The sequence below is a fragment of the Schistocerca piceifrons genome, chromosome 2, assembly GCF_021461385.2.
Source record: "Schistocerca piceifrons isolate TAMUIC-IGC-003096 chromosome 2, iqSchPice1.1, whole genome shotgun sequence".
NCBI classification, from domain to species: domain Eukaryota; kingdom Metazoa; phylum Arthropoda; class Insecta; order Orthoptera; family Acrididae; genus Schistocerca; species Schistocerca piceifrons.
In genome coordinates, this window is record NC_060139.1 from 71,566,137 (window position 1) to 71,591,197 (window position 25,061).

Consider the following 25,061-nt stretch of genomic DNA (forward strand, 5'->3'; position numbering starts at 1 on the left):
GAAGATGTAAATAGGGAGGAGGTGGGGAGGAGGATGTAAATAGGGAGGAGGTGGGGAGGAGGATGTAAATAGGGAGGAGGTGGGGAGGAGGATGTAAATAGGGAGGAGGTGGGGAGGAGGATGTAAATAGGGAGAGGTGGGGAGGAGGAGGTAAATAGGGAGAGGTGGGGAGGAGGAGGTAAATAGGGAGAGGTGGGGAGGAGGAGATAGTCGGATGAGGGGGGAGGAGGAGATAGTCGGATGAGGGGGGAGGAGGAGATAGTCGGATGAGGGGGGAGGAGGAGATAGTCGGATGAGGGGGGAGGAGGAGATAGTCGGATGAGGGGGGAGGAGGAGATAGTCGGATGAGGGGGGAGGAGGAGATAGTCGGATGAGGGGGGAGGAGGAGATAGGCAGAAAGAGGTAGATGCAGGAGATCGACAGAAGGAGGCGGAGGAGGATATGGACAGAGGGAGGTGGAGGAGGATATGGATAGACAGAGGGAATGGATTAGATGGGCCAAGAGATGGAGGAGGAGGAGGAGATGGAGATACACAGAGAGTGGGGAGGACACGACTGAGATACAGAATGGGGAGGAGGATATGGACAGATAGAGGTGGGAGGATGAGGTGGATGCAGAGGGGGGAGGGGAGGAGGAGGAGATGTATGCAATATATGTGTCAAAAGCATACATGGGTAAAGCCACGGGGAAAAAGGTTAGTGTGAAAACATAAATAGAAAAGATTATATGTGTAGTTAAGAATCAAAGAACATCAAAAAGAATGGTAAGTAGGCTTGCAGCAGATACAGTAAGAAGAAAAATCACTATTACAGTGAACACACAAATAAGAGCTTTTCAGCATGGTACAGGAAAAACAAGCTGTGTGTGCCAGTAGTTAAAAAAACATGTTCACTGAGGATATCCAAATTCTAAAATAATTCAATAAGTAACTGATGCTTACAGTGAACACAATATTCTGAATAACAGCACACTATTTGGAAATGTGGGTGAGAGTGCATACTTTGTTAGAACAGTGCAAAGTGCTGCAGGCTGAATAAAACAATCCTATTTTCACACTGTTATATCTTTTGCAGTGGAGGGTCCGAACTGATGAAAAGGAATAATACTAAAAACATAAAGAAGTAGTGAGCATTACATTACTGTGGATGTGTAGAACAATATATGCATAGTTTTCCATACATATGGTTTACACACTGTCTAGTTTTAAGGCAACTGTAGATCGTTGCTATGATCAATTGAAAATGGTCATTTTTGTGATTCTGTTGGACAATAAATGAAAGCTCAAATAACAGACAATCATGTGGTACCACTCCCTGATGTACATTAGTTTAAAAATATTGGTATAATGTTATGTTGTTGTTGTTGTGGTCTTCAGTCCTGAGACTGGTTTGATGCAGCTCTCCATGCTACTCTATACTTTGCAAGCTTCTTCATCTCCCAGTACCTACTGCAACCTACATCCTTCTGAATCTGCTTAGTGTATTCATCTCTTGGTCTCCCCCTACGATTTTTACCCTCCACGCTGCCCTCCAATACTAAATTGGTGATCCCTTGATGCCTCAGAATATGTCCTACCAACCGATCCCTTCTTCTGGTCAAGTTGTGCCACAAACTTCTCTTCTCCCCAATCCTAATCAATACTTCCTCATTAGTTATGTGATCTACCCATCTAATCTTCAGCATTCTTCTGTAGCACCACATTTCGAAAGCTTCTATTCTCTTCTTGTCCAAACTATTTACCGTCCATGTTTCACTTCCATACATGGCTACACTCCATACAAATACTTTCAGAAATGACTTCCTGACACTTAAATCTATACTCGATGTTAACAAATTTCTCTTCTTCAAAAACGCTTTCCTTGCCATTGCCAGTCTACATTTTATATCCTCTCTACTTCGAACATCATCAGTTATTTTGCTCCCCAAATAGCAAAACTCCTTTACTACTTAAAGTGTCTCATTTCCTAATCTAATACCCTCAACATCACCCGACTTAATTCGACTACATTCCATTATCCTCGTTTTGCTTGTGTTGATGTTCATCTTATATCCTCCCTTCAAGACACCATCCATTCCGTTCAACTGCTCTTCCAAGTCTTTTGCTGTCTCTGACAGAATTACAATGTCATCGGCGAACCTCAAAGTTTTTATTTCTTCTCCACGGATTTTAATACTTACTCCGAATTTTTCTTTTGTTTCCTTTACTGCTTGCTCAATATACAGATTGAATAACATCGGGGAGAGGCTACAACCCTGTCTCACTCCCTTCCCAACCACTGCTTCCCTTTCATGCCCCTCGATTCTTATAACTGCCATCTGGTTTCTGTACAAATTGTAAATAGCCTTTCGCTCTCTGTATTTTACCCCTGTCACCTTTAGAATTTGAAAGAGAGTATTCCAGTCAACATTGTCAAAAGCTTTCTCCAAGTCTACAAATGCTAGAAACGTAGTTTTGCCTTTCCTTAATCTTTCTTCTAAGAGAAGTCTTACGGTCAGTATTGCCTCACGTGTTCCAGTATTTCTACGGAATCCAAACTGATCTTCCCCGAGGTCGGTTTCTACTAGTTTTTCCATTCGTCTGCAAAGAATTCGTGTTAGTATTTTGCAGCTGTGGCTTATTAAACTGATTGTTCGGTAATTTTCACATCTGTCAACACCTGCTTTCTTTGGGATTAGAATTATTATATTCTTCTTGAAGTCTGACGGTATTTCACCTGTTTCATACATCTTGCTCACCAGATGGTAGAGTTTTGTCAGGACTGGCTCTCCCAAGGCCGTCAGTAGTTCCAATGGAATGTTGTCCACACCGGGGGCCTTGTGTCGACTCAGGTCTTTCAGTGCTCTGTCAAACTCTTCACGCAGTATCGTATCTCCCATTTCATCTTCATCTACATCCTCTTCCATTTCCACAATATTGTCCTCAAATACATCGCCCTTGTATAGACCCTCTATATACTCCTTCCACCTTTCTGCTTTCCCTTCTTTGCTTAGAACTGGGTTTCCATCTGAGCTCTTGATGTTCATACAAGTGGTTCTCTTATCTCCAAAGGTCTCTCTATCTTGTAGGCAGTATATATCTTACCCCTAGTGAGATAAGCCTCTACATCCTTACATTTTTCCTGTAGCCATCCCTGCTTAGCCATTTTGCACTTCCTGCCTATCTCATTTTTGAGACGTGTTTATTCCTTTTTGCCTGCTGCATTTACTACATTTTTATATTTTCTCCTTTCATCAATTAAATTCAATATTTCTTCTGTTACCCAAGGATTTCTACTAGCCCTCATCTTTTTACCTATTTGATCCTCTGCTGCCTTCACTACTTCATCCCTCAGAGCTACCCATTCTTCTTCTACTGTATTTCTTTCCCCCATTCCTGTCAATTGATCCCTTATGCTCTCCCTGAAACTCTGTACAACCTCTGGTTCTTTCAGTTTATCCAGGTCCCATCTCCTTAAATTCCCACCTTTTTGCAGTTTCTTCAGTTTTAATCTACAGGTCATAACCAATAGATTGTGGTCAGAGTCCACATCTGCACCTGGAAATGTCTTACAATTTAAAACCTGGTTCCTAAATCTCTGTCTTACCATTATATAATCTATCTGATACCTTTTAGTATCTCCAGGGTTCTTCCATGTATACAACCTTCTATCATGATTCTTAAACCAAGTGTTAGCTATGATTAAGTTGTGCTCTGTGCAAAATTCTACCAGCTGGCTTCCTCTTTCATTTCTTACCCCCCAATCCATATTCACCTACTACGTTTCCTTGTCTCCCTTTTCCTACACTCGAATTCCAGTCACCCATGACTATTAAATTTTCGTCTTCCTTCACTGTCTGAATAATTTCTTTTATTTCATCATACATTTCTTCAATTTCTTCGTCATCTGCAGAGCTAGTTGGCATATAAACTTGTACTACTGTGGTAGGTGTGAGCTTCGTATCTATCTTGGCCACAATAATGCGTTCACTATGCTGTTTGTAGTAGCTTACCCGCATTCCTATTTTCCTATTCATTATTAAACCTACTCCTGCATTACCCCTATTTGACTTTGTGTTTATAACCCTGTAGTCACCTGACCAGAAGTCTTGTTCCTCCTGCCACCGAACTTCACTAATTCCCACTATATCTAACTTTAACCTATCCATTTCCCTTTTTAAATTTTCTAACCTACCCGCCCGATTAAGGGATCCGACATTCCACGCTCCGATCCGTAGAACGCCAGTTTTCTTTCTCCTGATAACGACATCCTCTTGAGTAGTCCCCGCCCGGAGATCCGAATGGGGGACTATTTTACCTCCGGAATATTTTACCCAAGAGGACGCCATCATCATTTACTCATACAGTAAAGTTGCATGCCCTCGGGAGAAATTACAGCCGTAGTTTCCCCTTGCTTTCAGCCGTTAGCAGTACCAGCACAGCAAGGCCGATTTGGTTATTGTTACAAGGCCAGATCAGTCAATCATCCAGACTGTTGCCCTAGCAACTACTGAAAAGGCTGCTGCCCCTCTTCAGGAACCACACGTTTGTCTGGCCTCTCAACAGATACCCCTCCGTTGTGGTTGTACCTACGGTACGGCTATCTGTATCGCTGAGGCACGCAAGCCTCCCCACCAACGGCAAGGTCCATGGTTCATGGGGGGGGAATGTTATGTACGCACATAAATTTAGGAGCCCTTCACAACATTTATTGTGCTTTGTAAGATTATGAAGGTACAAGTTGCCCTAATACTTTTAATTTAGTACAGAAATTTTGTTCTCAGAATATGAAGTGTTTCATGTGACATTACAAAATAGCAGACTGCATGAAAATTACCCTCTTAAATGTCCATGGCTACAAATTTTCAGGAACTGAACGTTTTGGAGAAAACAATATTTCTGTATAACAATGCAGGATCCTTCCACAGTCACTCTTAAAACTTCGTGATTTACTCACATGACTGGTTTAGGAATTTTCAATTTTACTATCAAATGTTATGTGGATCGTTAGGTCAGATAGCTACAAAAAATTAAAATTACCAAATTGCAGCAACCAGTCGCAAAATCCTGTTTTATTTATTCACTTTTGCAAATTGATTTCAACTAATTAACACCCATCATCAGTGTTTTCAACCAATATGTGCCCTGAGTAGTAATACTGTCTTAAGCAGAGGTCAAAGATGAAGTGATACATCGAGAAATAGTCAATTCTTGATGTATCACTTTATGTTTGACGGCTGCTTAAGACAGTATTACTACTCAGGGCACATATTCGCTGAAGGCACAGATTATGGCCGTTAATCGGTTGAAATCGATTTGCAAAAGTGAATAAATAAAACATGATTTTGCGACTGGTTGCTGCATATTTGGTCATTTTATGGTTTACGGTCACTTCAAGACTTGGGAACAACATGGAGCCCACCATTCATACAATAGCTACAAGTCAGACAAAGATATTCCGTAGATCCAAACGTGCTTTTTTATTAGTTATGACCATTCATAAAACTCAATATATTAAAACAAACTATCATAATTCATGCACAAATGTTATATGCGAAAAATGCAAATTGTTATGAGACAAATTACACAGAAAATCATTCACTGTCTTCCTCAATTACTTCAGTTGCTGACCTTCACAAACATTATTAAGGTGAACAAAACTTTGCAAAATAACATGTCTGTACCCAATGTAAATATGAAAAAAATTGCAAGCTGATTGTATGTGAGAGAAGAGGAATGCCTGCCTGCCCCCCCTTTTTTTGTTTTGTTTTAAGGAGGCATCAGAAGAGAGCTAAGAGACATACAAACAGATATAAGAAAAACAATATTACATCACATCTCCTCTGATCTACAATCCAGAGGAAATTACTCTTTTTCCTTGGTTTTACCTCCCACCAAAAAGACTACTTTCATGATTTCAAAAGGATGACATGCAATGATCTTCCTCACCCTATTCATGTGTTCATCTGCCATGCTATTATTTCAACAGATAGAATGTACAGCATAACTCCGCTTTTATGTTCCCGGAATTAATGTTTTCCCACCATTTATGACATTTTTTATCGTTACCGTCAAATTTCCTATGTCCACAGTGTTAATTTACGTCAGATTTTGTATTAACATATTTATAATTCTCCTGTGATTTATGCATTATGAAAAAATGTTCCTGGAGAAAAAAATTACGCTGGCAGGATGCGGTAAATATGTAAAAAGTTGGAATAACTCGTGCCATATTTCCTGCTGCTGCCGAGCTCTACTTGGCTGATGGGAGTAATCAGGTTCATTCGAATAAAGGTTCATGACCAACAATTTCCAAACTGTCTCTACAGCGCAAATCCAGTTTCATGACTGTTGTGATCATTGTGACACCTCTGTCAAACCATATTTAGCATGTTTTGGTGTTTGGCCACTTCTAATGTTTGTTGACACTGTCATTCACTTTGCGTTGCTCAAATGCTTTAGTTTAAACACAGCACCGATTATGTACTTTTTTCATGCTGAGCAAAATGTGTTTTGACAATTTATTCTCATTGTCGAGTGCAATGTTTATGTATGTATTTTTTGTGATGTTAGACAAACAAACAATGTGAGTGATAGTTTGAGTGTGTGTGGTTTTCCACATAACTGAGGAGGAACAGTACCCGATAACCTCAAAAAGACAACTACAGTGCAAGAGATGCAGAATAACACATATTCAAACACCACACAAAATACTTATGTACATATTTGCTCTTGACAACAAGAAAAAATTCTCGAAACAGGTCATGCTACATGTGAAAAAATACATAACTAGTGCAATATTTCATCATTTAAATAATGACTGACAGCTGCAGGCTTTCAAAAACATCGATTATGATGTCTGAAATTGAGTTAAATGTTCTTACTTTCCAGACAGTTATCAGTTCCACATCAGCAATTCTTATTAGATAATAAACCTTTAATAGATAACAAACAAGTCCCTGACAAGTCTTCTGATGCCTGTTATGTGCATATATCATACACAAAGAGCAAAAATGCAACAGGGTTTCCTATACGTAACTTTACAGCTTAAAACGTTATTTTCCACATTTTACATTTTCTCTCATTTTACACAAATTTTTTGAAGTCCTTTGAAAAGTGTAAAAGTGGGGTTTCACTATAGTTGTGACATTACCACTTGTCTTACATAGTATCAACCTGCATCTTGAATTTTCTATTTTAAATATAATAAATAAAACAGGTAGTCACTACTTACAGGAAGGAATTCGGATAAATCGATGTTAGACGTATGATTTATATTGGATGGAATGAAAGTTACTTCTTTTTGTGGTTCATGATCCAACATGTCCATGGAATCATCCCTTTCTGGAATGAGTCTAGTTGGAGTAGACGATGGTGGTGGTCGTTGTGGAAGTGGAGATCGTAAAGCAGAAGGCTTGGGAGCAATTGGTTTTTCTGGAATATGGGATACACTTTCAACATGTTCTGATTTTGAACTACTACTGTTATTAATAGGAACAAAATTGCGAGTTAATGAGTGTGATCTGGAATGTGATGAGTTAGAACGATTCAGTGCTGGTTCAGATGGACTGTGACGAAGACTGCTCAACCTGAAAGACCAAAATAAGTCACAATAACTAAGTTATCTACAAGTAAAATTAGACAAAATGGCAAAAATATTCACAAAAGTATTTAATAATGAGCAAACTAATTACAAGATCGGTTTTGCACAGAAAAAAAGTGCAATATGATACTTATATCTTGAGACTTTGTTGCTGTTTGGCACACTGAAAGACAAGAAAACATTAACAGTCATAAACTAGAAAAGTGTTTATTAAGCATTTCACAATAATGGCTACAGTGAGTGCATTATGAGGCAATTACAACAAACTTCTTTTTTTGTTTTTTAAGTAAGAATGCATGTGCAGTTGTTCACCCATTTTGTTTGAGACACAAAACAAAAATGAGATACATTGCTATTGTTTGCAATGAAAAACTCAAAAGACCATGATGAAAAGTGTGGTTTTTTCCCCCCCAACTTCCGTAACTTTTTCTGCATCTCATCATCAGTATGGTATTTAACATCCAGTTAACAGAGTCTCTCTCCAGTCCTATTCAGTAACTGATTCCTCAATCCCAAGCTTTCAAAAGGTCACGTGTGTGACATGCGCAGAGGGTGCCTCAGACTGTGTGTGTGTGTGTGTGTGTGTGTGTGTGTGTGTGTGTGTGTGTGTGTGCGCACGCGTGTGTGAAAGGGGGGGGGGGGGGAGGGGTGGTGGGAGGCACTGTCAGAGCTCACCACGGGCCCCATTCCATTTAAAGCCAACCAAGATGCACTCGGCCTCAGTTCTCTGTGTGTATTGCTACAGCTCTTTGTGTATGTAAAGGATTCCTGCTTAAAGTTACTTAAATACTGTGTTCAAGTTGCTAATGTTTCTGTGGAATAAAGTTGTGTTCAGTCTACTGGTCGGTTGTACCTATACCTAATTACAATATGACTGGCGATGAGTGTGGTTTTATTCTCTGCATAAATTTCTACTCTTGTTGATCCTCTGTTTATTCTCATTATGGCTGATGGTGTTACAGAGAACACTTTACATCAATTGGTTGAATAACAAGTCATTCACCACAGCACTGCACCACCGGTCACGGGTGCTGGACAATCAAACTCAGGTACTTCAATCATTTGCTTCTGTTTTGTGTAGTTGGCATGCTCGTCACTCTGTGTCACCTGCTGTTTTGCCCTCTGCAGCTGCCATGGTTTATCCACCTCCCATTTCTACATACAATGAGTCTGTTGAGAAATGGGACACATATGAGAAACACTGCGACAACACTCTCAAGCTTTTGGGATTACTGACGCTATTTTATGTTGTGCCTTGTTGCTTTCATGGATATTGCCAAGAATATATCAAGTCCTATGTCAACTTGTCTATTTGCAGGCTCCATCTTCTTTGAGATTTGACAAAATGTGTAAACTACTTTCAAAATAATGCTTTAAGCACACCCATGTTATTGCATCCCCGGTTGAGCTGTAGGAAGCAACCACATCAATCCTATTGAGCACAGGCAGCTGAACTCCATGCATTAAGTCATCATTTTGTGTCCCACATGCATGAAGAGCTGTACGCTGATCAAATGATGAGAAATGCTATTGTTCATTTAGTTCCGGACCACGAGGTGCGAGAGCGTTCCCTCCAGTGTGAAAATCCGTCCCTCTCTGAGGTTGTAGCTGCTACAGTCGTTCAAGGTGTTGCGAGCTGCAGGTAACTGAACTCAGTCATTGTGAGAGATGTCAGCTATCCAACCCTCTCCTCAGATAGTTCATAGGAGAAAGACATGGTTGAAGCGGCCTGCACGCAATCACAGTGTGGAGGCAGCTGGCCCCGCTCCCAGCAACAGCCATACTAACAATGTAAGCAGGCCAGTAAACAACCTGCTATACAAGCTCCTGTCCTGACCTTATTGTTTCATTAACCATGAGTGCCCAGATTGTCCAAAACGCTAGGACACCTATCATAATTGAGACAAAATGGGTCACATAGCATCTGTGTGTATTGCAAAAATTCAGCACAACGATCTTGATTCGGATATGGATGTAAACATTGTATTGGCTATTTCAGTTGGGCCAAAAAAGCTTTTCATTGATGTTATGGTTTTCTGTAAAGTTCTGCACATGCAAATGGATGCAGGAGCTGCTGTAACCTTGTTAAACTAAAAAACGTGTATGGACGTGGGCTCCCCTCTACTTCTCCCTGTGTTACAAAAGTTGGTAAATTACAATAAACTGAGTACTCCTGTTCTCATCCAACTCTCTGCCCTGGTGACCTACAAGCCAGAAGGCCGGTCATTTACATTTCTTGTTGTAGATAATGCATGTATGGAGAATCTTTTTGGATTTGATGCTTTTGGGTTTTACCAGTTCAGATGAAATGAATTTAGAGTCTGGACAAGTGCCATATATGCTTATTCTGAGTTTTCCTCTTTGTTCTCTCCTAGACTGGGGTGTACCAACAGTTTTCAAGTGCATGTTACGACGAGAGCTTCTGCTCGGCTACAACATTGTTTAGCCTGTTGCGTCAAGTAAATAGTCTGACCCTTAGTTATAATAAAGAAACCGTCAGGCCAGTAACGCCTTTGCGGTGGTTTTAAAGTTTCTGTGAACACACAATCTACAGTGGATACATATGCGATACCGCACCATGATGAACTCTTTGTAAAGTTATCAGGTGGTCAATATTTCTCAAAAATTGACTTGTCAGGTGCCTATAGACAACTCCCTCTAGATACAGAGTCACAAAAATATCCTAGTTGTCAATAATCCTTTTGGCCTGTACCAATAACTGTGATTACATTTTTCTACATCTTCTGGAACAACTTACAGCATCTGCGCTGGGTTATGCAAATTATTTGGGTGACATTATAGTTTCCAGTGCCTGGAATGAGGAACATCCACAAAACCTTGGTGCTCTTTTCTTCTGTTGTACAAGTGGTCGGGCTGAAGTGTAATTTAGAAAAACGTCAATTTTTTTCAACTTTCTATCATTTTATCTCAGGTTTGAAGTCTCTCGCAAGGGTCTCAAACCCCTGCATCTGTAAGTTTCTGCTATTGTATCATTACCACACCCTATGTCAGTCAAAGAACTCCAGGTTTTTCTAGGCAAAGTCGCCTACCACCATAAATTTTTGCCTGAGACAGTAACAATTGTGCAGCCTTTACAGGCATTGCTGTGCAAAGGGACTCAATTTCGCTGGTGACCAGCTTGTGAAATCGTTTTCCACCCTTAAGACCATGCTGCAATCTGCGCTGTGCTTAGTGACACATCAACTGCACTTTATCCTTGCAATGGACACTTCATAGTACAGGTTGGGGGCAGTGTTGGCTCATAGATATCCTGATGGCTCTGAGCAGTCTATCGCTTATGTCTAAAAAATGCTCCTGCTCAAACTAGATACTCTCAGATAGAAAAGGAAGCTTTGGCCATTGTATATGCTGTGAAGAGATTCCATGTTTTCCTCTATGGTAACAAATTACAAATCATTGGTTTCCTTATTCAGTCCTTCTGTACTGTTACGAGATAAAGCGGTACATCTCATTCAACGTCGGGCTTTTTTCCTTTTGCATTACAACTGTGATTCATTTCCACCTCACAAATCAACAAACAAATGCCAACACATTGTTCCACCTGCTGGCCAGCCTGAGCCCAGGATTTGTTCAGGAGGTATTGCTTTGTTTCCAGACTGATGTCGCCACCCAGCAAATGGCTGCTGGTTTCCCTGTAACTACCACACGGATTGTGAAGATGTAACTTCGGATCCCATCATAATATTCGTACAACACGGTCTAATGCATCCAACCCCCTGAGTATTTAATACACCTTTCAACATCGATTCCCTGTTGCGAATGGTTTTCTACTTTTAGACATGGATCATGCAGACCCTTGGGTGGTGATCCCCTCAGTGCTTCGTTCAGAGGGTCTCCGTTTATTACACGCACATCATTGGCGTGCGCCATGCACAAAAGCCTTGGCCCATTGACAAGTGTGTTTTGGCCCAGCTTGGATAGTGACTTACCTGCCTGGTTGCCTCCTGTTCACAGTGTGTAACACACCAAGCAGCTCCCAGGGTGTCGTCATCTCCTTGGCCGATGGCATAACATGCATGGGGCCATATACATGTGGATTTCATTGGCACCTTTCTCCACGGAACACACCAAGCACCTCCCAGGGTGTCGTCGTCTCCTTGGCCAATAGCATCACATGCATGGGGCCATATACATGTGGATTTCACTGGCCCCTTTCTCCACACTCATTGGCTGTTGGTCATTGATGCGTAACTGCCATCATCACACCCATGTCCAATTTTTTTTCACTTAAGAGGTTTTCCCATGGTGTTAAGTGTCCAATAATGCCCCAGAATTTTCATCACAAGAGTTTACAGCATTTTGTGATTTTCGTGGTATCCATCACATCCTCGCCCAGGTTTTCTATCCACAGTCTCACGATGAGGTGAAACATCCAGTGCAAATGTTAAAAACTCAGACAAAAAAGTGTGTTACTAACTCTTCGTCTGACATTGCCTTAGATCTGTTTCTCTCCTCATACCATTTCACGCTGTTCGGCGAGAAGAGCCCAGAAGAAATACTCTACAGACGCCAGCCGAGGACACTGCTACACCTCCTGCATACTCCACCTGGACATCAGCTGGTGCAGTCCTCTTCCGGCTGGGTGTGGCTGCCTGCAGAAGCAGTTTTAGACTTTGCCCTAAGAGGATTCCAGCTGTCATCACCAGATGCTGGGGGGCAATGTCTCTGCAACAATCGCACAGTGGATGGCCTCTGCTTGAGGCACCATGATCAGCTTCACCTTTGCGTGGATGGCTGGCTGCCCCCCCGATGTCACATCATTACCTCTGAGCCCATCATCTTTAGGTGTTACATCACACATTGCTGCTGGTTCTCCATTCCTGTGCTTGTGAGGGCATCCATCCTTGGTGGCCAAGCCAGCAGTTCCCCTATTGCTTCTGACACCATCCGTTCCTGAGCAGCCACTGATACCAGTATCATCAGCACTGCGGGCACCAGCACCAGAGCTGATGCCCAATGTCGACATGGAAACAGCCCCGGCATTACCGGTGTTGCCATATGATTTGACACGGGAAGGTGGGCACAAAATGTGTCCGTGCCTGAAGCACTTGAGACTATACACTCCCATTGAAGCATGCCACCTTACCCAGAGTCCAGTGGACGAGGAGGACAGCATGTATGTCTCAAGAATCAGTGATCTATCTAATAGAAGGAGTGTGGCGACGCCTGCGCGTACTTTCAAAAGGCCGCGTGTGTGGCAGTACCATGTCTTTCAAGGAGTGCACCTCCTTTCACGATGTGCTGCCTTCGATTAACAACACCAACTTCTTATACATCTCTACTTTCCATGTCTCTACATTGAACTACAAAACTGCCAACTAGCCGTCATTACTGGGAGCTACTGATGTAATGTCTCGCACCTCTGCACTTAATCAAAAAAGGTCATTAGAAATCGCGACTGATAAACCTCTACGTTTGGACACAAGGACATAAAACTTCTTTCAGTCTTTCCGCACTCAGCATGTAGCTTGTCCGATCTACATCGATCCCAAATACCTGGCTTGATGAAACAATATGTTGGCGAAATTAATCACCATGTCCTGCGACTCTCTTAACTTTATAACTATCTCTCTCTCTCTCTCTCTCTCTCTCTCTCTCTCTCTCTCTCTCTCTCTCTGTTGTGTGTGTGTGTGTGTGTGTGTGTTGTGTGTGTGTGTGTGTGTGTGTGTGTGTGTGTGTGTGTGTGTGGGGGGGGGGGGGGGGGGGGGGGGGAGGGGGGCGGGGTCGAGGACACCGGACACCTGCGCATGCAAGCGCCATGTGTGAAGTCATCATCAGAGCCCGCCAAGGACGCCAGTCTATATAGAGCTAGCTGAGTTATGCTCAGGCTCAGTTCTCTATATGTATTGCTATGGCTCTTTGTGTATGGAATTGGTTTCTGCTGATTGTTACTTAAATACTACATTCAAGTTTCAATGCTGCTGTGGAATAAAGTTGGATTCAGTCATGTTATACTTATACACTACTTACACTTAATTACAGCGAGTAGTAGTTCTTATTTGTTCTGATAACTATTTTGCATATCAAATAACATACGACTGCGGTTAAATGGAGAAAACAGTCAATAGTTTTCATATCATTATAATGGCTCAATAATGAAATGCCATAAATATGTGCACCTTTCACAAGCTTATTATTGTTTACTGAGAAGGTATGGTAAGAGTTTGCTTTATAACTATTAGACTGTTTTGATTAATATTATTATTACAATGAGTAAAGAATCTGTAAATATCTTTGTATTTATAAACCGTAGGCTGTTTTTGAGCTTACACATAAGGAAAAGTGATAGCTTCAAGGTTTCCTAGGGGTTATTTAAAGAAAGAAAGAGAAAGAGAGAGAGAGAGAGAGAGAGAGAGAGAGAGAGAGAGAGAGAGAGAGAGAGAGAGAGAGAGAATATCAATTCAATATTTTTCTTCTCAGATAGTGTGACCAATCACAAGCACAAATATATGGCAAGTCTCAATTCAAGGCTGAACAAAATCTCAATAGTTAAGCTTATTTGGATTTACGACAAGCTGAGTTCCCGTAGCTGCTTGGTACGCAAGTGAATTCTGAGCTTCACATCAACAGAGCATATACTACAATTTCCCACTACTTCAGAGAGGAAATTTTCGATAAATCCCTTTAGATGCAGTTACAACTTTGAAACACACCATTAAACAAATGCCATAGTCTTTAAACAAAATATTCAGTTAATAACTGAGGCAGTTAGAAGCAAAGAGGTGTGACAAAACTGAATATCTGGAGATATGTGCACCACATTGCAGTGGAAGAACTAATCTATTTTGTGGGAAATGGACTTAGGTTTACCAGGTGATTTCAACAGCTTCCTAGCATTTATTTGAAGAACCGCTTAGCAACAAGTGTTTTCTCTTTGGATGCAAAGAGATGCAAGTGCACATACACATCTTTGGTTCTCAATGTTTTGTAAACTGGTGTGATCACATGATTTGATGCATTAGAATTTGGCAGATTATAAGTTGTTTTTGCAATCAAAACACTAAAACAGAAGAGTGGAAGAAGGTGAAAAGAGTAAGAAGAATACAGATAATGAACAGACAGGCGATGAAAATACTAATGTGATGTTTCCTGAGGTACATACAACAACTTCCTCAATCTGCACTGGCCCTCACTGCCTTTAGTTACAATGCAGGGATCAGAATAAAAACAAAAATGTCAATTAAGTGATGGATTTATATTATAAAGTACACCTCATGAAGACAATTAACCACAAGTCCCTGATTTCAGGCCACTCCTGTACGGAACATTTTATAAGACTACCCTCAATGATGACATGAATTTTGATTCCATCGACTTATGACAATGAAATAAAGGACGCCAAAGTTCAGCCATAATACCTGCCATAACAGAAATACTAGATATGCAGCAGTTACTTCCATTTGTGCCTCTAATTTACAACCATTCTGTACAAATCTTAAGCACAAATCAAAAACATCTGTTTACAAACCATATAGGAGATCACCTGAAAGTGGAGAGCCAAGAACACAAACTGCTAATGATGTGGAGCACTCTGATGATACTGTGTGGGACTCTGAATAGACATTTCCCGCAATAAAAACAAAATGGGAGTGTTTGTATGTGTATGCGCTAAGAGTTTGCTCGGAAATTTTTGTTTCTGTACGTAACACAGTCTATTCATTCCATTCCATTACACATATAATCAATAAAAGTTATACAAATGGATTGGGACCGATGACCGTAGCAGTCTGGTCCCTTTAATCCCAAAAACCAACCTATACGAATGGATTAATGTAATAAGTAAAACTAGGGCCAAATATTGTATTACATTGTTGTGGGTCATTCCAAACCTGGTACTAATGTGAGCGAAGGAGATGTACACTGGGGTGACAGAAGTCATGGCACAGCTATATGCACATATACAGACGGCAGTAGTATCGCGTACACAAGGTATAAAAGGGCAGCGCATTGGCAGAGCTGTCATTTGCACTCAGGTGATTAATGTGAAAAGTTACTGGATGTGATTATGGCCGTACTCTGGGAACTAACAGATTTTGAATGCAAAATGGTAGTTTGAGCTAGATGAATGGGACATTTCATTCCAGAAATCATTAGGGAATTCAATATTCCACGATCCAAAGTGTGAAGAGTGTGCTGAGAATACCAAATTTCAGGCATTACCTCTCTCAACATACAATGCAGTGGCTAACGGGCTTTATTTAACAACAGAGAGCACTGGCAATTCTGTAGTGTTGTCAGTGTTAACACACAAGCAACACTGCACGAAACAACCACAGAAATCAATATGGGACGCATGACAAACATATCCATTATGACAGTGTGGCGAAATTTGGTGTTAATTGGCTATGGCAGAAGATGACTGACATGAGCGCCTTTGCTAACAGCATGACATCAACTGCAGTGCCTCTTCTGGGCTCCTGACCATTTTTGGTTGGACCCTAGAACCCTGGAAAACCACAGCCTGGTCAGACAAGTCCTGATTTCAATTGGCAAGAGCTGATGGTACGGTACGAGTGTGGTACAGACCTGATGAAGCCATGGACCACAAGGCCAGAAGGCACTGTGCAAGCTGGTAGTAGTTCCATCAAGGTGTGAGCTGTGTTTACTTGGAATGGACTGGGACCCTTGGTTCAACTGAACTGATCATCAGCTGGCTACTTGAAGACCATCTGCAGCCATTAATTTATGGATGACACTGCGCTATGTCACTGGACCACAACTGTTCATGACTGGTTTGAAAAACATACCAGACAATTCGAGTGAATGATTTCGTGACCCAGATCACTGCCCTGTATGAATCTCATCAAACATTTACAGAACGTAATCAAGAGGTCAGTCTGTGCCCCAAATCCTGCATCGGCAACACTTTCGCTATTATGGATGGCTATAGAGGCAGGATGGCTCAAAATTTCTGCAGGAGACTTCCAATGACTCATTGAGTACATGTCATGTCAAGCTGCTGCACTATGTTGGGCAAAAGGAGGTCCGACATGGTATTAGGAGGTATCCCACGACTTTTTTCGCCTCTGTGTAAGTGACATCTTTGGAGAAAGAAGGGTGTAAGTGCTAACTAGACTATTGATAAAACATTACTGAGCACATTCTGGATCTAATCCACTGATATTGCATGTATAGCTTCATTAATAACAACTGCATGTGATGGTTACTGTCAACAATGTAACAAATGAATATAGAATTTTAAATTTGAAGCTTGTTTCCTCATTTTGTCACTTGCACCCCTTTGCTTTAAACTGCATTGATTACAAAAGCTGTTTTATGAACATTTTAGAAATCATTGTGTCTCCTCCGGCACTTCTAAGTAATGTAATAAATCAATTTACATAAACTATAAACAATCCAACTGAACTCACTTCACAGGAAAATCCATTTCTGGGAACTCAGATGAATCCTTATATGAATTCAGTCTACGAGAATTGTGCTTTGAGCGTGGCGAACTTGTAGCCTGTGGATGCATAGGCGTGGAGAACTGCGAGTCTATTACTATGTCACTGTTTGGAGAATCAGCGGGCAACCTGACCACAGCTGGCAGTGACTGGGAAGTTTCACTCAAGTTGATGCTGCTCAGGCTCCTTGAGCTTAGGTACACCTCTGCTTCACTTGAGGCTGGGTGCAGCGCTTGAGGTATTGCTGGGTCTAGAAGATTTCACAAAGAATCTGTTTGAGTTATGTTTATTTCCCAATCAGAGATGACAAAAACTAACTCTTACTGGACCAAAAAAAAAATTAATTACTGCTCATCACACATGCATTTTTCAATCAGAAAACAAAAAATAAAATAAGGAATTTCCACTATTTTAGAACTTTACATGAGAAAGATAGGTTTGTATTAATTACTGTTGCAAGTACAACAGTATTTTTTTTTTTTAATTTTAATAATGAACAGCCTCAGTTGCACCGTTTACCTACAATTTACCTAGGTTTCAGTTGGGATAACCCAACCTTCTTCAGAATAACAGTATCTACTGTTTGTCCATAGTGGACATTGTCAAGCTAAAACTACAGTGTTCCAGTACAGCAGTCATGGCTGCCGCAGCACGGTCGCGAAGTGGGGCCAAGGCAGTGCCAGAGAAGTTTTACAGTTTGACGATAATTTATGGACTTGTAGTTTCAGCATGACGATGTCCACTATGGAAAAACAGTAGATACTGTTATTCTGAAGTAGGTTGGGTTATCATGACTGAAACCTAGGTAAATTCTAGGGAAACGGTGCAACTGAGACTGTTCATTATTAAAATTAAAATTTATACAGTTGCTGACAGGGCGGCGAAATATTGAAGATATTTAACAACAGTATTTATTAAACTATTATTAAAATATAGAATTACTTAATCTTAAGAAAATAGCACAAATACTTAAAAATTTAATAGGTACCTGTAGTTATTATTGTACAGAATAATAAGCTAGCACCTAAAGTAAAAGCTTATGTAGTATTTAATTTCTTTCTAAGAAACCGCACACATACCAAAATATATGGCACCTCCCATGCCTCTTCAGAGACATTCATATCTGCACACATTTTTCTTCTTCTTTTTCCTATCTTTTAGTTCCTTATTGTTAAATAACAGAAGAAGTATATGTAACAAATTCCCACATAGTCGATGCAAGCACATACGCAAGACTAAAATGTCACTAAGCTGTGTGTGTGTGTGTGTGTGTGTGTGTGTGTGTGTGCGCGCGCACGTGAAATATCTCAACTACACAGCGAATTGTTATCTTTTTATTCATTCCATTATTTATAATCCACCAAGGAATTCCCATTACCCTACCATACTGTAAGATTTTTTTAAAGTCCTAATGAAAGGTTCAGTATCCAAGAACACACGCATCTTGTTAGAAATTACCAGATATGACAAAAAAAGTACAATACTGCTAAAAAATGTAAGGAAAGAAGCCATAGAAGACAATGCTACAAAGTTTGTGTATATCACATATTTTAATAATGTATTTTTAGAAGTAGGTGACAAAATTTGGCTCAGTAAGTTCAGAAGACAAATCAGACACAATTCAGTGAAATGAAAACTCCTCACATAATCACATTTGAAATACAGAAAATCGCCATGACCCTCGAAAGTAAAAATTCCAATAAGACGTGAAAAAGTTGTGGCCTTTACTTTCTTAGTTATGTCTGTAATATTTAAGCAATTCAATGATTTTTCCCCTTACAGATTAAAATATGCCAGTGTTGGGCTTTTCTATAAGAAAGACGATTCCACAATTTTTGAGTCTGTTTTCCAGGATTGTCACTAACTCACTCGTGTAGTAACTGGATGCTTAGTGAATCAAAGTACGGATTTCAAAAGTTCTGCACTACCGAGTAGCAATTTATACATTCACCGGGAACATAGTAAAATTTTTAACTGGTAACATAATGCCATTTGCGATCTTCTGCAACTTACTGGACGACTTTGGCTGTGTCAACTATAAATTCTTTATGGGAAGTTAGGTTTTTATGAGATACATTATACAGCACAAGTTTTGTTTTATTCCTATTTAAAAATCATGATGTAGAGAGTTGCTGTATGATGATCAAGTAACATGAAAAGTGGTGCTGCATCATCCATGTAGGGTGAAATCACAGTGGACATTCTGAAGGATGTAGTTGTGGGCCTGTTGCTGTTCTTGCTCTCCTCTTAATGAGTTATTTAAATCAGGATGAAGAATTAGTCACTTTTGCAGATGATCAAGCATTAATGTCAAACCAAACACACAATATCTACTGGCAAAATAGCAGTATAAGTGATGTTTTTGCTAAAGTTAATAATTGGTTTCGAAAAAATTGGTTAGCTTTAAAATTTGAATAAAACACAGTTCATCCAGTTTTGTGCAGCCAAAATACCCTACCTGCTATTGACACTATGTGCCAACAATAAATAGTAAACAAGATAAAATTTCTACATTCACAGATGCGCATTCTCATGAAAACAAACTGGAAAAACTGAGATACATAATATATTTTCTATCTCTAATGTTCAACAGGCTAATAGTCTGGAATAACTCTTCACTTAGGCAAAAATATTCATAGAACACAAAAAACTAATTAGAATTATATGTGGAACTCACACAGCTACATCTCATGAGCATCTGTTTAAGGAACTGGGAATATTAGCCACAGCTGCATAGTATACTTACTGATTAAATTAACTGTCAACAGTTCACTGCAGTTTGATAGCAACAGAGAAACTAACAAATACATTACCAGAGAGGAATACAATCTGCACTTCCTTCCTGTGAATCTAACTGTGACACAAGAAAGAGTGAAAGTCAAAGCTATAGAACTTGTTGGTAGTCTACCTATGCAAATGAAACATCTGACAGACATGAGTGTTTTCAAAAGTGGTTCAAAGTTGATTCCCCTTAGCAATGCCTCCTACAATACACAGGACTTCTTGAATAGCAAAAGGTAGTCAATTACAAATCCGCAAATGGAGAGTACGAGACCAACTAAATACATATATATTTTTAAATGTCTATGGAATTTCTGTTCAGCTGAATGTTCCACATCATAATGTTAATCATGAATTCAATCTATAGGTCATGAATATTGGCAGCAACCTTGGTTAGGCAATAATGGCATTCTCGCAGCAATAAGTATCTGACAGACGCAAAAAACCTTATGCTTTAACATTATTCACAAGGTATGAATTACTGTACAGTTTTGTTAGCTCTTATAAGATCCTCACAAATTTGTTCATTATCATCTGACAAATTCTAAACAAAAGTGATGAGTTGCACATTTATGAAATGTCAAGCAGCTGATATAAATGAAAATTTTAAAAATATTTTACAGGTTGCCATAAATAAATACTGGTGGACTACACAGAATACAAACACTGTAACAAACTGAATGGCAGGAACAAAGTTCACAGTTTAATGCCCCATATACATGTAACTCATCTGAGGTAGCACAACAACTCTGATTGAATAAGCATGGGAATATTCGCCATGGCCTTGCTGAAAGAACTGTCTCATCATGTGCCTGAAGGAAACCCAAATCAGGATGGTTGTACAAGGGTATGAAATCTGCTGCTCCTCTAAACAAGTAAAATATTTGAGGCACTGTACAATACCAGTCAGTTTGGGGTCGAGCTGGACTATAATGGCTGACTGTAGACTACCAATAAATAAAAGTGTGGATGAAATACAAGTTTTTGTTACCATGGGAAAAGCTACATTCTACTAATGGAAATAAATAGGCATTGTTTCTTCAGAAGATATGATAACAACAGTAGTATTTACAATTACACCTGCATTTTCCATGAGTGTATAAGGTGTTCTGAACACAAATATCAAACTCACCATTAGAAAGAGCAGGGAACGAGTTACGAGGGGGTGTTGACGCAGCTGTAACACAAAGCAAAAGCAAATATGAAGTCCACAACAACAATAAAAATCACATGTGCTCTATGAATCAATAAATTCATACAAGTATAATTGCAAACATAACATTTTGAAAGGAAAAATGCTGGAAATGTTTAATTCATATTATTAAAGTTTTTTTATTCCTAACAATACATTGCACCCCTGTCATATTACAAGCAATGATGGTAGTCACAGGACAGCTAAAGTCATCTGAAGTATAAAATTACAAAAGCCGGAAAAGATATACTTTATTTCTATTTCACTCACACACTTATTTCTCTCATAACATGATGATTGACAGATGCACAGGAAAGAACAAAACTGAAAACAACTCACCATCATCAGGTGGTGCAGGGAAAGGTTCAGGTTCAAGAGGAGGTGTTCGACTAACTGTAACAAACAAGTAGATGCAAAACTTAATGCAGATCACACACATGCTCTCTACAGATGCTAAAAATAACATTTCTGATCTAAGTGAAATAAAGGAATTTGTAAATATTAGTGACTATTACTCTAAGGAAAAACTGAATAGTATTCCAGAGTTAACAGCATAGTAGATATTAGCAAAAGCTGTCTGGCTATTATTCTTTGGGACAAACAGTTTACTCATGAACAGTTTGCAGAACAGTAGCTGTTAGTTACATGCATGGGCATATGTACACAGAAAAACATACACAAACACGTACATGAAAGAGGGTGAAAGTACTAAGAGAAAGAAAATAAGAAGGGTTGTGAGTAGTACGATGGGGGGTGGGGGGGGGGGGGGGGGGGAGAAGGAAAGTGAAAAGTGAGGTTAGAATGTGCAAGTGAAGAAAGGAAAACAATACATATTACAAAATATGCAGTGCATAAGAGGAGTGCAACAATGACACAAAATTTTGAGTAAAGCAAGAATGCACGGGAGGCAAGAGAAAAAAATATATATTCTCAGTATCTACACCATAAAAGGTAATAACCTGTTATATATTAAACACAACTGCATGTGTACATCAACATATTTACATGCAACAGACACCAAGGGGGAGTCATAGAAAGGGGGTTTTGGGGGGGAGGGGGGGGGGGGATTGTCAGGGCCATGGGACTGAGAGGTTGAGAGGTTCAGGTAGTGGGATAACAAGACTGAGTAGAATAGTGTGAATATGAGGTATTAATTGGAAGCTGCGAAGGGAAGGGGACAGCATAAGTTCAACAGAGGATTCTTGCATCGTCATGAAAAAAAGTGCAAGAACTAAATGTAAATGACTGGTGGCTCCTAAAGTGTATTGCAGTTTTGACGAGTATGATATCTGAATTTCAATGTCGTACCATTACTGAATACAATGGCACAAATGATAACTTCATGTAGTCATAATTTCATGTTAACATTTGGTTTTAATTGTTTGTAAAATATGAATTAATTGCAGAACTTTTATTTCAGCAGCACTATAACACACTGCAGATATTATCTCAACCATTTATTAAGAGGTTAAAGTGAAAAGCAGGAGGAAGAGAAGAACGGATCACATATTTCTCACGAATGAGTACAATGGCTCTGAGCACTATGGGACTTAACACCTGAGGTCATCAGTCCCCTAGAACTTAGAACTACTTAAACCTAACTAACCTAAGGACATCACACAACACCCAGTCATCACGAGGCAGAGAAAATCCCTGACCCCGCCGGGAATCGAACCCGGGAACCCGGGCGTGGGAAGCGAGAACGCTACCGCACGGCCACGAGCTGCGGACAATGAGTAAAATGGTAGGTCACACAAAAACAAGCAAGTTATTGGCCAATTTCAACTTTCCAGAAAGTTCTTCATATTAGAGATACAAATGGTAATGACGCAAAAGTGTTACAGCAGCACCACTGCAGCCAGTAAGACAGCTTTCATTTTGTTAATACCAAGAGAGTAGGAGCCAAACAGAGGATTACTTCATGTTTCATGAGCTAAATGGAAATCAAAAGTCAAGAAGAAACAGAAAAACTGCTCATGTGAATCAATACAAAAATGCCAAGCAAAGTCTACCAGGATAGGAAAAATAACATGTTTGCTAAAAGAAAATGCCAACAAGCAATATAGGGAACTCATAAAGGAAGTGAAAATATGAGTCACGCACCACATTCTGTTCAAAGTTTTCTACAAACTACCCAATATGCAACACAATTATACAATAATAATCTGTTGGAAGATTACTATGACAGTCTCTATAAAGTAGAAATAATACAAAAGCTCTTAAACATTCACCAACACACAAATTATGTTCAATAATGTACAATTACAACTGTAGGAAGATAATAAACAGAAAGTAAAATATAAGAAAAAGTAGATGTAACATTAGAAGAAGAGAAAGGGTGAAATTGCTACAGATAAATAACAAACATAATGACTAGAAAACACTACATGAATATTACAAAGCAAGGTGAGGAGGACCATAAAGCAATATACCACATTCACAAGAACTTGGTTTAAAGATCATTAATATGGTACAGGAAAGTATTGGGTAGAGTACAAATAATGGAAGGAGTAAAAGTAATCACAACCCGCATAGAACTTTCTTATCGAACAAACTATCCACACCTGGACAGCTCAGTCAAGTATTGACTCCAAATGACAAGGTTCCCAGTTCAAGCCATGATCATCAGTATTAATCATTCATGTCATCAATAATACCTACTGAAGCTTCCTGTGCTTTTTTTTTTATGACTCGCAGGCAGGGCATGCCACTAAACATAACATGCTCAACTTAAATAGCTGTTTCACAACAGATACCAACAGTAAACCCCCACCCCCATTATCGGTTTCTTTGATTTGTGTCAATGGGAATTGTCCTAACGGTAAATATTTCAATCCTGCAATCTGTCTGGCCTTAATCTATGTTAGCTCTTTCAAACGTCAAGCTCCATTATTGTCTCCATGTATTCTTTCCACCAACCCCACTTCATTCTAGTTTCATGTTTGATCCATCATTACATTAATCTAAAACTGTTCTTCCCTCCCCCACAAACCCACATCATCTACTTCACAGTGTCTCACAATGGACTCCATTGGCCTTCACTAGGCATGCTCACCACTGCTGAATCATAATCCAATTTCTTGCTATCTCTCTAGAACAGAGGTTCTCAAACATTTCCTCTGACAGAACGCTTTGAGAATCCTGATATTTAGTGGAACACATTGTTTAGTTTGAGGGTAAATAAAATGTTTAAAAAATTATAAGAACTTTTATTATTCAATGATTAGTTCAATTTTAAATTGTAACTAATAATAAAAGAATCATCAGAAAATTGGAAAAAAAGATAATTAGTATCATCAAACTGCCAAAAATAGTTTTTCGCTTATCACTTAAACACAGTTTGGGAAACCATGCTCTAGAAATCACTCTCCATTCTGTTCACTTCTCCCCCCCCCCCCCCTCTTCCTGTTTGCCTCTCAACCAATCTGCCAGAAACAACCTCTCATCCCACTCTAACTGCAGCATCAGGACAGTCTACCAATGTGAGTGAACGTATGGTAAGTGATTACCTTTAATCCCTGCAATGCCACGTTAAGTTCTGGTTAAGAGATTACGGAAGCCAATTGAGTAATGGCAAGGAAAACTCTTTCTATGAAAATCGTTAACACACCCTTAATTCAATGGAACTGCAATGGTTCTTCAAGAATACAATTCACAGTTAATTAAAAAACTATCAATACACTCATCTCATATATCTTTAGCCTGCATTGTAAATACAAGAGATCTTTTCCAAACTTACCAAAATGTAAAATTATCAGCATTGAACATTGGATTTTACTTTTCATTTATTTTCAAATATATTCATGTGTAAAATTTATCTTTTAAGTATATTAATACATAATCAACAAATTTTTGAATGTCATATTCATTTCACTCTCATCTGTTAATGGCAGGCTGCTTGTGCTTGCTCAGAAGTTCTCTTTCACATATAAATGATGAATGATTCGATGCATGTATCTTGGGGTGCCTTTCAACTGCTGACTGACCAAAAACTGTTTATCTTCTTTGATTGTAAAGATCTTTAAAGCAATGATATGAGCTACGTCGTCAAATTTTTGGTAAAAAAAAAAGTTTTGACGATC

At 39.5% G+C, this 25,061-nt stretch overlaps 1 protein-coding gene across 2 annotated transcripts in view; it reads right to left on the reverse strand.

Moving 5' to 3' along the window:
* Positions 1 to 25,061, reverse strand: part of LOC124775165 (katanin p80 WD40 repeat-containing subunit B1) — a 140,785-nt gene that overhangs the window by 76,760 nt on the left and 38,964 nt on the right. The window contains exons 8-11 of one of the 2 annotated variants that reach the window (XM_047250003.1): positions 21,319 to 21,372; positions 20,920 to 20,964; positions 16,974 to 17,256; positions 7,213 to 7,567 (exon numbers count right to left, since the gene is read on the reverse strand). In XM_047250003.1, coding sequence (XP_047105959.1) covers positions 7,213 to 7,567; positions 16,974 to 17,256; positions 20,920 to 20,964; positions 21,319 to 21,372 — 737 coding nt within the window. The remainder of the gene's footprint in view (positions 1 to 7,212; positions 7,568 to 16,973; positions 17,257 to 20,919; positions 20,965 to 21,318; positions 21,373 to 25,061) is intronic. The other variant, XM_047250005.1, reaches the window with a different exon arrangement.